Raw genomic sequence first — 13325 nt, 5'->3', positions numbered from 1 at the left:
GATGCAATCGATATATAAATTAGTCGCGGCCCATATATTATCGTTACATATTCTATCGATTATTTCAGCATTCGAGCTGGTACACCTTTAATACGTGTTTTTTTTTTTTCACTAAAATTTTTTCTTCGCATAAAGGATGCACCCTAGTTTTTTGTCATAAAAATCGAAAAAAAAAAAAAGTGCGTCTATTACACGGGTAAATACGATAATAATAATTTATTTATTGATATTTATGTGCTAGACAACAGCCATTGGCCAATAAAAGTCAAGCACAGCGATACAATTAATACATTAAAATGAACAACAATGCTTGAGTTAACAATAAAATAAAGAACACAGATACAATAATTAATTTATAAGAATTAATACTATAAAATATTAGGGAAAGGAGTTGATTCTTACTACCAGTTTGTGTATAAGGATTATGCAAATAATATTAGCAAAGACATTGCCATATTCTAATACTTCTATACACTGAATGGATCGAAATCGCCTACATGTAAGTTAGCATTTTTAATACATCTGGAGACCGGCGAGGAAGATTTAGAATTTCTAATATAGAAGAGTTTGTGATGTCTCATGTCCTTATAGGAATACGAAGGCTGACACTGTTTCAGAAAGATTGACAATGTCACCTTTAAGGACCTTACATAAGAATAAGTAATCGAGATCATGACGTCTGGCATACAGGCTTCGACATTTAAAGTGCTCGCATTTTTTATAATATTTATATCCAGAGTTATTAGGCAGGAACCTGTACGAACATAATGAAATAAATTTCCTTTGAATATTTTCCAGTTTTGCCGAATCAGAACTAGTAATAGAGTTCTAAACTACAGATGCATATTCGAGTTTCGATCTCACTAATGTATAGTATAGTATTAAAAGAGAGTCAGATGTTGAAAAAGAATGAGTAATTGACCGAATTATTCCTAACATTCTTATTGCATGGCTATAAATATAATTAATGTGTAATAATAATAATAATAATAATAATGCACACAGTTGAGCTTCATATCTAACCACTCAACTGAGCTAAAAACAGACCATGAGAACAGTAATAAATTTAAGAAATGAAAACAAACTACAGATGTACTTACTGTTGTGTTACTGCTGAGAACGTGAGTGTCAACCACTGTGTCAGAAGTTCCGGATTAACGATTGACTTCTGGGTACTATGGAATGCCAACGGTAATGCCAGAACTAGTGCAACATATGAGCAGGGTTTAGAAGGCATCTCCCTGTTCGTTCTCCTGAATAATCTAGGTATGTCACTCACTTGTCGCAAGTGTGGCAAGCTTTGGCCACTGATTTCGCCAAGAATAAATTGCGTTATCAGAGGTAATCTCGTTAACAACAGTTGCTCTGATTCCTTCAGACTACCTGTTTAACACAAAGAAAGCGCAAACAGCTGTTAAACAAAAGGATTTGAATTACAAGTCAATTGTATCAAATGAGCTGACATTTCAATTAACCCTCTATTAACCGAATTTTTATGCGATTTATGTCACTTCTGATCTATCTTTTCAGCCTGTAAGGGGGAAGAAGCATCGTATTTTAATAGCTGTGCAGTCTAAGTTTTGTCAGTTATGAGTGGACAAGATAATTAGCCTAAGATCGCACGTTTAAAACCTAGCTACTGCAGTCAACTGCAACCTGTGGTAAAGAACGGGGAGGGCCCATATAAAATAAACAATGTATGACATGCATACAAACTGATGGAGTTTCGTTTTACTGCAGAGGAAGCAGTTCCTTTCTTATGGAAAAATAATTAAAAATTAATTACACTGAAATTTAAAAAAAAAACGATATTTTAAACAATTTTAATAATCTCAACACCATATTATACAATTAACAAAAACAGTAGATTATGTAAATGCATCATATGAGCAATATGAATATCATAAGGAGAAAAATCAATAAGAAAAGCTGGAGTGTTGCTTTGGGACAATACTGACATACAGAGGATTAATTAAGAACTGATACATACACTTATACAGGGTGAACCGTCAGTAATGTAATTAATTTCAAAAGGATATTCTTTGAGATATTTCAAACAAAAAAGTTTAATACCATTTTCCTCGTTTTTGCTTTGTTATCGAGAAAAAAATTGTTTTATATGAAATATTTAATTGCGTGTTTTGGAAAAGCCATTAATTTAATTTCCAATATGCTCAGTCAATTTAAGAGAGTAGTATATCTGAATAGTTGCAGGAAATGGGACCTAAAGTCGGATTTTTCATTTTTGTGGTTTCAAAAAGAGGATGAAATACTGAGCATTAAAAAAAATCATGGTTCTAGGCGTTATAATTTTTAATATATTACTTACTGAATATTGATATTACATTATGCACTTTTCGAGAAAAATGCAAATTGAAATTTTTATTTGTTTCCTTAGCAACTATAAGGAAGATTTAAATATTTAAGAAGCACTTTGTAAAACTACGTCCTAGTTTAGTATGTAAAAAAGCCTACAGGTAGCACAAGATGTCAAAACATAGAAATGCAGTTTTTATATCACAAATTCGTTATTTTGTTCTCCTGTAAAATTTCCTTTCATGACTTTAGGTCCCTTTCCGTGCAACGGGTCACATATTATGATAATGAATGATTGAAAGAATTTTAGTTTTGTCCTTTAAATGTGCAGAAATTTGACCCAAAAAAATGTAACTTATCATTCTGGAAAGGATGTTTAAAACGTAACATTTGTTCGGATCAAATTTCTTTTACATTTAAAGGACAAAACTAAAATTCTTTTAATCATTTATCATCATAATACACTGCTCTCTTAAATTACTTATTGACAAAGAGGACTCGTATTACTTTGGTACGAACTTCACTAGTCTGATGGTATAAATAATTTCATTTTCTGATATGGAGACACCTGAAAGAAGGAATTCACTACTCCCAAAGATATGATGATAGGTATGGATAATGGCTAACAGAATTGAATTTTCATGTGGTTGAAATATGACGGGTATATTCTGAATAAAGCCCTCACTCAGAGACAGGTTTGTTTATATGCTCCACATTTATGGGGAGTATTTCCAGCTTCACCTCCCTTCTAAAGGAAGTCATACTAAGATATTTCATTGCGTTTAAAAATACATTGCTCTGACTGGGTTTAAACCTTGCTATATGTACTGAAATTGGAAAAGATATATAGGCCCTATATAGTCTGAAGCTACAGCATTTATCTTTCCCAAGAAAAACTGTAAACATGGCATGAAGAGTCTTTCCACTGTAAAAGATTCCAAACGTAAACTATACCCCCATTCAGATGTCTGGGAGGGGGATACAAGGGGAAGGATAAATTATGACGCAACCCTAGATCATATATTATGTAACAGATAACTCATCGCTATGTTAAAATCGGTAGCACTTTGAAGAGAACAACCACCAGGATCGCCACCCGTCCGCTATAAACGAAAATGAGATGGCAGTACAGTCGCTAATGCAATTCAAATGGGAATTATGACTTGACTCCTTATGTAACAACTAGATGGCAGTGTAGTAAACCTGACAAAAGTTGTTAACATCAAAGCCTATAAGGCCGACCTATCTGTTACATATATGATCTAGGGACACAACCCAATCGAGAGACTACAAACATTACGATGAAGTGAAGAGAAACAACTAAAAGCATTTGAAATGTGGATATGGAGAAGAATGGAGTGTGTGAAATGGAGAGACAGAATAAGAAATAGGCTGTAATAGAATGAGTGAAGAAAGAATAATGCTGAAACTGATCAGCAAGAGAAAAAGAAATTGGCTGGGTCATTAGCAAAGAAGAAACTGTCTACTGAAGGATGCATTGAAAGGAATGGTGAATGGGAGAAAAGTTCGGGGTAGAAAAAGATATCAGACGATAAGACAACATTAAGATACATGGATTCTATGTGAAGACTAAGAGGAAAGCGGAAAATAGGAAAGATTGGAGAATGATAGGTGTGTAATGGAAGACCTGCCATTGGGTAGAAGACTATTAATAAATTCAGACATTACACATGGATACCTGCCAACTTTCTGGATTTAGGCGAAAGACTCCAGATTTTTAAACCACTCTCATGATTTCCTGATTAATTATTTTTTCTCCGGATTTTTCTTTATTTGTTTGTTTCTTGTTAAAAGAGTTCCTGCAATTTTGAACTGTGAAGGAAAAGATATGGACAAAGAACTGGATGTGTTACAGATGCAGTTTTGCTCCTTGCAGACAGAAGTTAGTGGAGAAATTAGTCATTAGTAAGAAACAAAGAATGAATGTTCAGTGGTCTTTGTCAGGAACATAGGCGGAGAGAGAACAGTTTCCTTGGGGGGGGGAGCAAAGCAAAACCATAGAATACCGATATAACAAGGTTATGGGGGACATTACTTACCTTCTCCCCCCGTTACAGCTTGACTGTGGTACAGTATATCGGCATATGATCATTTAATAAAGGTATTTTTGGGGGGCATATTTCTTACAGTGTTACATTCATATCCACGATGTTTCGGATTGAGTTGTTTAGGGCTTGAACTGTATTTTTTTTTATTTTAGTAGGTTATTTTACGAAGCCTTATCAACATCTTAGGTAATTTAGCGTCTGAATGAGCTGAAGGTGATAATGCCGGTGAAATGAGTCCGGGGTCCAGCACCGAAAGTTACCCAGCATTGAACTGTAGGTCTACTACAAATTATAATAGGGCATAACTTAAAACAATCTCCCTATTTTTCTCTCTCGTGCACAAACACATGTATACATCAATAACACTATGTAACAGGGCTAACAGAAACTTTTTTATCTGAAGCTTACCTTCCTGAAGATATCACATGAAATTAAAATTCTAATTATTTTACTTAATCTCTGGTCTTTTAAGTTTACACATTATACTGGGATCACTTTTCTTTTTCCTGCGTTGTTGTGCAGTATGTTATTCATATTTCTCCAAGTGGCAGCCTGAACATCTGCAGACTTGTAACACATGAGTACAGGCTGTTACAAAATAAATATTACAATGCTTCCATTTCTCAAATGAGGTACAGAAATTCTTGTACATTCAGATATTTAAAATAAATATTATAGTGCAGACACATGACTTGAAGACATTAATTAATCAATTTAAGCACAGAAACTTAATCATAAACAAACGCAAGAAAAATGTTTTGAATTCAATATTTTTTAACATTAAAAGAAAAAAAAGAGTTCAGACAAGTTTGGGGGGGGGGCAGTGTCCCCCCATAACTCTGCCTATGGTCAAGAAGAATAAAATCTGGAGACAGCAGATTAAAGTGTGATAAAATGTCAATGTTGATGTTAGGTGTTGTCTCAATTCCACGCAGCAGTGCAGAATGTGAAAGGATTTTTAGGCAAGTGAACAAAACAAAGATACATTTCAGATCCTCTCTTACTGATGCCACTCTGGAAAAACTATTGACTATTAAACCTGAACAAAAGTGGAAGTTTAAGAGCAAAACTTTTGATGGCTTATTCCTGAAGAAGGCTAAGTCTGCAACTTCAAAGTTGTTGGACCATTCTTCATCACCTTAATAGTAAAGATTAGAAATACATTGTTCCAGTGTGTAGACAATTTAGCCTGGGTGCACACAGAATCAAACACAGTGTGCTGCGACATTTTGTTTCATAGTACTTGACTCCCATTGATTTCTTATTATGTGGTGCACACAGACTCAGACATGGTGCGACAGTCGCGAGAAGACACGAGGAGACATGGAGAGACAACATCGAATGACTGCTAGAAGTTCGTCGCGAGGAGACTGTCTGATAGCTGCAGTGTACTGCGCATGCGTTAGTAGTGGCTATGATTGCACGCTTTACTATCTACAAATACTATTTTGTTGTGTAGTGCACATTATTCATAATGGAGCTCGATATGGATGAATTAGTTGTTTTAGTACAGGAAATATACGTTCTGTAAAATCTTTGAAACAATATCACAACAATAATGTGGTTTCTAAAAATATGTGAGAAATTGCAAATGAGATGAAAGCACCAGCTGAATAGTAATAATATTGATAATAATAATTTGTAGTAGGCCTACTTCTCTGCTCTATGCTATCACTCATTCTTGATTTAATATATTTTTCTTTATTGTGAGTCGTGAAGTAGTCATAAACATGTTGTTGTTGTTTTCTAATGCCAGGCGTTTGACAATAAAGTCATTTGACCTCTTGCACTCCAATATTTTTCAAAGACATTATCATGGCCACCCACTGAAGAACAGATTTTGAGGTGTTCCGAATCCATTTCTTGGTTTGAGTTGCACAATGGACAGTTAGGGGACTGATATATTCCAATTCTATGCAGGTGTTTGGCCAAACAATCATGGCCTGTTGCCAATCTAAATGAGCTACAGACGATTTGCGTGGTAAATCGGGAATTAACTGTGGATTTTGATGCAGAGAGTTCCATTTTTTCCCTTGGGATTGTGTTACCAAATTTTGTTTGTTGAAATCTAAGTATGTAGATTTAATAAATCTTTTCACAGAGTAATACGTAGATTTAGTAACAGGTCTGTAAGTAGCAATGCTGCCTTTCTTTGCTAAAGCATCCGCATTCTCGCTTCCCAGGATTCCACAATGGGATGGTGTCCATTGGAATACAATTCTTTTATTGAGTGTTACCGGTATTAATTGAGAGAGCATTTTAGTTATTTCTGCTGTTTGAGATGAAGGTGTGTGTTTAGAGACTATTGATAGAATAGCTGCTTTGGAGTCTGACAATATAACTGTATTTTTAAATTTATTGATGTGGCATAGAAGATTCCTGAGACTTTCACTTATTGCAATGATTTCTCCATCAAAACTTGTAGTTCCATACCCAAGAGATGTAGTCATAAACATAGAAAATGACGTTTGTGCAGTACATTAGTAGTATTTAATTTTAAGACTCTTTCAATCGTATAGATTTTTAGTCGTATTAAGCATCCTTAGGAAATAATAACCAAATACAATAGAAATTTTCATATAGACAGTCCTCTTTCATTGACGCCATTTTCTAGCCTAGGCCCGTTTTCCAAATCCACACAGCCAGCAAATCAGTTGTCGCGAGCAGACAGTTTTAAGCTGTTATGAGGCATTGTAAAGCAAAATGTAGCATTGCGTTGCGTCTGATTCTGTGTGCACCTGGCCTAAGACTCCACAACACAAGCTTTAAAAGAAGTAAGTCTCCAGATTTTCAAATTTCTGTAGTTGGCAGGTATGCATATGCTAGTCAAAAGATATTTTACAGATTAGCTGTACAATAAAAAAAAAAAAAAGGAGACAATGTATTTTAACGAGCATAAAAATACACTCCGTAATACATTTTTATATCAATAGGAACTTAACATATACTCACTTTTGAGCAAATCCTGACCTTGTTGTGACAAATTTCCCATTCTCGGCATAACGTGATCCAACAAATTAGGTAACCTTGCTACCAATTTCTCTACATCAGTATATAAATGAACAAGAAACTGAAGCTTCTGAGAACCAGATGACTCACTTCCATTAACACTGACTGCTCCAGATCCAATGCTATCAGAAGGCCACTTCTGCAAAAGAAATACATGTATACACAATGTTAACTAAGACAGCAAAAACGAATACAATTATTTAAGAATAAAAATTATAGTGTCCTTACCTCTTCTAGAGCTTCGCCAACCCAAGTATAATACCGAGCCAGAATCTGTAGATTCAGTTTCCAAAATCTGAAACAGATAGTGTTTGTTACATTACTGGAGCTCATATTAATACAGTGTGATTATTTCCTTGATTTCCCGCTGTCAACAGGCAAGAACCCAGTGGCGGCTCCCCGGGGGAGGGAAGGGAGGAATGTCCTTCTCACATTTTCTTCTTTTGAAAGTAAAAGCCAAATAAAATATGTGCCTTGAAATTCGAGGAAGATTCGATAATTTTTAAGTTCACAGCTATAAGAAAAACTTGGTTGATCGAGTTTTAAACGACGCGCGCTCATGTGCTGTAGAAAACTGTGAGAAAGATGCAAGATTGTCTGTGTGGAGGAAAGGCACTCGATTCCTCCTCTACTGCAGTTAACACACTTAGACAACAGCACACTAGCGGCCAGAGAAAGAAGCAGAGTTTTAAAACAAGTAAATGAATGGAGAGGGAGGAGATCCTCCTCTGAATCAGTCATTGGCAGGAAGTAGAAACCGACTGGTCGTGCAGCAAGCTCGCTACCGCTGCCATCTAACGATGTTGCATTCAACCAGACTAACAGATCTTGAAGGAGGCACAATAAAAACATTTTAACGCAACACTATGAAAGACACCATGTAAACTTTTTTAAAAATTATAAATCAAACATATTATTCATTGCACTTTATATAGACTACTATTATGGTTTGAAACTTTCGTGGATATATGAAAGTTAAAGTCTGGTTTATATAAAACAAAGAGGAAGTAGTTCTACGTAGTTGGCCCCTGAAATTCACTTCTATTCATTGTTTACTAGACAGGGCAACAGCCAAGTTGTCAGTTTTGTACAAATATATTTGAAACTGAAAGTAGGTACATCATTTTTAATATAAAAAATTAATTGGCCACCGGCAGCTTTGAACAATAACGATAGTATGACTTTACAAGAACTGACATTCTGCAAAAGCATGTGATACTGAACTTGTAAAATGTACATGTGGCAACACAGACCACGTGGGGGCAGTGTTCTTGCTTTCCTCAGATTATTTCCCATTCCAATTTCCGTAAAACGGTTCCGGTTACGAGTTAGTAGCTAGTCTCTTCCAACACGTGTGATGCTGTAGTGTGCTCGAAAAATGCTACGAGGTTGTGAATTTCCTTGTAATTGTTAATTTACGCAATTATTCAAGAATGAATGGAAGTGAAAACATAATATATTTTGGACAATTTAGGAAACTTAGTTTACACATATAGATTATTGCTATACAGAAGGGAAGGCCAACCCCAACACTACCTGGTCTTACATGTATGCATGTAGGCTAATTTGTAGCATGTTTCATTCAAGAAGGTGTCATTTCGTACTGTTAACTTCTTTCCTCCTCTTAAGAAATATGCAGGAGCCACCACTGCAAGAACCATAATCCCCAAAAAAACTATTTTGCTATTAATTTTCCTCAGAAAGTCATTATTTTAGTTTTATTTATTGATATTTTGAAATCATAATGCATGCTTATTTCATTTAGGTGGTACAAGGAAAATTATTTATTTTAATTTTTTTTTTTATTATTACTACATTATCAGCTTCCCTTTCTTCATGATACTATATAAATATTTAAAGGAGAGAGTGTTAAATAAAATACCTTTATGATTTTATTTCCTGTATTTATTATTATTTTTTAATTGTAATATAGGTTTTATATGCAACATTTCCCCTCTAACTACCACATTTTTTTTTGGATGTTCATTTATACATGCTTTAAATCTATGGTCGTATCACGTGTTAGGATCTGTGGGCATACCAATAAGCCATTGTTACTTTTGTTGAATTCCTATTTTCTGTTGTGTGTTGTAGATAGCTTGTGTTCATGTAACTGATTTTAGATTTTTTATTAAGGGTTAGGTATAGCTTACAGCAATAAAATTTTGGAAATATTCAACATTTTTTTCCTCCATTACTGTATCTTGTACAATAATGAAAATTGGTATGTTTAAAACACTGTCCTTCTGCTATATGAAAAAGTATTTTTTCGATTTAAAAATATTATTTACATTTTTTTTATCAAAATTCAGTTCACTGTGCAGTGATGAAGCGTTTCCCACATAACTCAAAAACTATCCAACATTCTGTGATGAAATTTTCTTTGTGTATTTATACATGTTATATCTACAATATGATGCAAGATCACTTCTCTACCTTTGATAGATTGTCTGATAAAAAATAAATTCATTTTAAAAATGGTCAAATATCAGTATTTTCTTCTAACACAAAATAAAAAAAAAAAAATTATTTATTAAGGAATGTAGTTGAAAGAGCATGATATTATAAATATGAGTTTCAGCAATAAAATAAAAGAGAGAGAGAGAAGTTAACAAGTTTATGAGTTACGAGGGAAACGCTTCATCACTGCACAGTGAACTGCCACCATTTTTAATTAAAAAAAATATATAAGTAATTTTATTTTTAAATCGCAAAAATATTTTTTTCATATAGCAGAAGGACAGTGTTTTACACATACCAATTTTCATTATTGTACAAGATACAGTAATGGAGGAAAAAAAAATGTTGAATATTTCCAAACATTTTACTGCTGTAAGCTGTACCTAACCCCTTAATGTTTATGATATTGGTATGTATACTAATGTGTTTATTTTTATTTTTACTGTGTACATTTTTTTATTGAATTATCGGCTTCTGTTCTTATGTGATTCGTATTTGATTCTAACAACATTAATATGTATTCCACTATGTTTATTTTTATTTTTATGAGGTAAATTTTTATGTAACTACCTCTTTTGATCTCATTATGTACCTAAATTGTATCAGTACGTAATTACTTAATTCCGATCCAGTTTTATGTTCAACTATGTAAGCAAGTTTTAATCCTGGCTGAGTGTAAGAGAGGCCTTAACTCTGCCAGGTGGTTAAATAAAGCCATTATTACTATTATTATTATTATTATTATTGGTAATTGAGGCAGTGATGAATCATGGTATGTAAATTTCCAATCTGGCATTTGCCTGAGGGAAACCATGAAAAACCGCAGTCAGATTGGCCAGCCACGGATTTTGAACCCTGAAGCTGTAGTCGGGTGGTCCAGCGATAGGAAGATATTTTTCTCTTATATAAGTCATAGTATAGCTTCATTCTAGATATTTCTCTATTTCTTTGAGGTGTTTAACCTACGCGACGGGGATCAGCGAAGCGTGTAATAGGCACTTTGTTCTCACAGTCTGGCAGGCGCCTATCGCATTTAAAACCAGTAGACGCGAGGTAGGTTACTGAACTTTAGCATAGCATAGGCTTCAGAAGCGGGGGTTTTTCCTTGTCTAGGAACGTGCTTGTAGCGTTGTTTGAAGCTAGCAAACAATAGTAGCGTCTGGGGAGCACGTCACCATAGCTAGTATTTAAAAGGACGGAGTACCGAGACGCATCCTCAGAAGACTACAGGCCAGTGAGCTGATCGCGTGTTTACTCAGAATATTACCGGCCTGTGAGCCGATAGTGTGTTTACTCAGAATACTACCGGCCTGTGAGCCGATCGCGTGTTTACTCAGAAGACTACCGGCCAGTGAGCCGATCGTGTGTTTACTCAGAATCTTACCGGCATTTGAGCCGATCGCGTGTTTACTCAGAATATCACCGGCCTGTGAGCCGATCGCGTGTGTACTCATAACATTACCGGCACTGGTGCCGATCGCGTATATCATACCATTCTCGGTTTTCCAGCCGATCGTGTACGTCGTAAAGTTCTCGGCATTTTGAGCCGATCGAGTTTCTGACATAGTTCCCGGACATCAAGCCGATCGAAGTGATAAAGTGTAGATTTCGCACTTTTTAGTTTGTGATTTACTCAAAAAGTGGTAGCAGCGATTTTAAACTGGCGTTAGACGAGATAATTACGTTGCCGAGATCACACGGAAGACAACAGCCAGTATTCCGTCGCTTGGACTCAAGTAAGGGACGTGATCCGAATAAACATACTTAGTGGAACTTTACTCCTTGGTTTCTTTTCGTGTGAATGACAAACATCACATTATATCCTACACCCACAAAACCACAAGGTCCCTGAGAAGAGATCACCTCTACCGGGGGACAATCTCTTTCACCGACGTCCAACTGAGCAGACCGACTTCTGCTCTGTTGGCGACGCGGCAGAAGAAGAAGAGGGCAACCATCGCAAATGGCGCAACCAACTCGTGGCACCAGGTAACCGTCGCAACCCAGAACCTCCCGAATATACTTGGCTCGGAAACATGACGGCCTCTCTTCTTGGAATTGGTAATCCCTCATAAACCCCCATCCTCTACTCAACCCTTAGCCGCGTGGCAGAAATACAATAGATCCCAGCATTGCCAAATCTAGCAGTCATTGCCTCTACCTGTTGGGTTTCACCCATTCTCAGTGTCTTTGTCGACGTGTTGTTTTATACCGTTGTGCGCTTCAATATGTCTAATTTATTCCGGCCATGATTAATGAGTGTTGGAGCAGATGATCCGCAGCCAGGCCTCCTGATTCACCTGAAGATCCAGGTCATCACGACAAGAACAAATAACGCCGTCGAAGAAAACAGAATATCTTATTTGCAGAGGGGCGTAGCTAAGAAAACAAAGTGTTAAAATTGTGTCAACGTTAGAAATTATATCCATAAAGTAATCGAAAGTTCAGGCAGTTTAATAAGTATAAATCTTAATCACTTAACATCGGATGCAACCGGCGGAGTTGGATATATGGGCATAGAAATTAAGAATTACGGTTCACCAACTAAAGAGAAAATAAACAAATTAAAACAGAATTCGGTAAGATAGACGATTTTATACGTGATTTACTTCGCCGAACAGTATGTGAACAGTACGCGAAAGAGATATCGCCAACAGCAACACCGTCCTTAGCAACCTAAATAATGACATTATTCACAGCAGTGCTTAAAAGTTTTCTAACTTACAGCAGTGAATTAAATGTTTTTAAATCACTCTACATGACAACCAACATATTAGCAATAATAAAATGAATATATATGAACTTCTTCGCCAACAACACAGTACAAAGAAAAGCCCTACAATTTAAAATTAAATTTACATACCAGTAATGAATAAAATATTGTATAGCATACTAGAGTAAACGGATTTCATGCGTTCGTGGAAATTATCACCCAAGGCGAAGCTGATAAAATCTAACTTTACTCTTTTGTACTATAAATTCTATGACTATTCAATGATCACAGTTTCAGCAAATTTTACCAGCGCAACATTCTTAATTAAGTATACAATTCTGGAACTTCAATAACATGAGAATTTAACACTTATTATAGAAGTCTGCATTTTTTTGTTTATTTAGACAAAACATGTTAGTGAAAATATAAATATAAAAATAAGTTTGTTCATTTTTATACCAATTTTGTTTTAGTAATTATAAATTAAGGTATATTTACAAAGATAATATAGTCTTTCTGAAAATCGCAGTTTCACGGAACACAGTTTGAAAAACGTTCGCAAATCACAATGACTTCAAGAATTGGCAACTCGGCTAAGGGTTTATCCCTTGCGTGTGCCTGCAGTTAACTGGTGAAGGAGATGAGGGAAGGTCGTCATGTTTTCGTGCGAAGTATACGAGTCACAACTGCTACCGTCTGCACCAATTTGCTCTAGAATTATCACATTCTATCCTAAACTGAAATAACTTTCCATGCCT

General features: G+C 35.4%; 1 protein-coding gene across 1 annotated transcript in view; it reads right to left on the bottom strand.

Annotated features, from left to right (window-relative positions):
• Nucleotides 1–13325, bottom strand: part of Cog2 (conserved oligomeric Golgi complex subunit 2) — a 44101-nt gene that overhangs the window by 11629 nt on the left and 19147 nt on the right. The window contains exons 8-10 of the mRNA XM_069829295.1: nucleotides 7623–7689; nucleotides 7338–7533; nucleotides 1101–1383 (exon numbers count right to left, since the gene is read on the bottom strand). Of these exons, the coding sequence (XP_069685396.1) occupies nucleotides 1101–1383; nucleotides 7338–7533; nucleotides 7623–7689 (546 nt within the window). The remainder of the gene's footprint in view (nucleotides 1–1100; nucleotides 1384–7337; nucleotides 7534–7622; nucleotides 7690–13325) is intronic.

Source organism: Periplaneta americana, chromosome 6 (genome assembly GCF_040183065.1).
Source record: "Periplaneta americana isolate PAMFEO1 chromosome 6, P.americana_PAMFEO1_priV1, whole genome shotgun sequence".
Taxonomy (NCBI): domain Eukaryota; kingdom Metazoa; phylum Arthropoda; class Insecta; order Blattodea; family Blattidae; genus Periplaneta; species Periplaneta americana.
The sequence above is the reverse complement of the archived record's forward strand: the minus strand, read 5'-3'. Positions and strand labels throughout refer to the sequence as shown.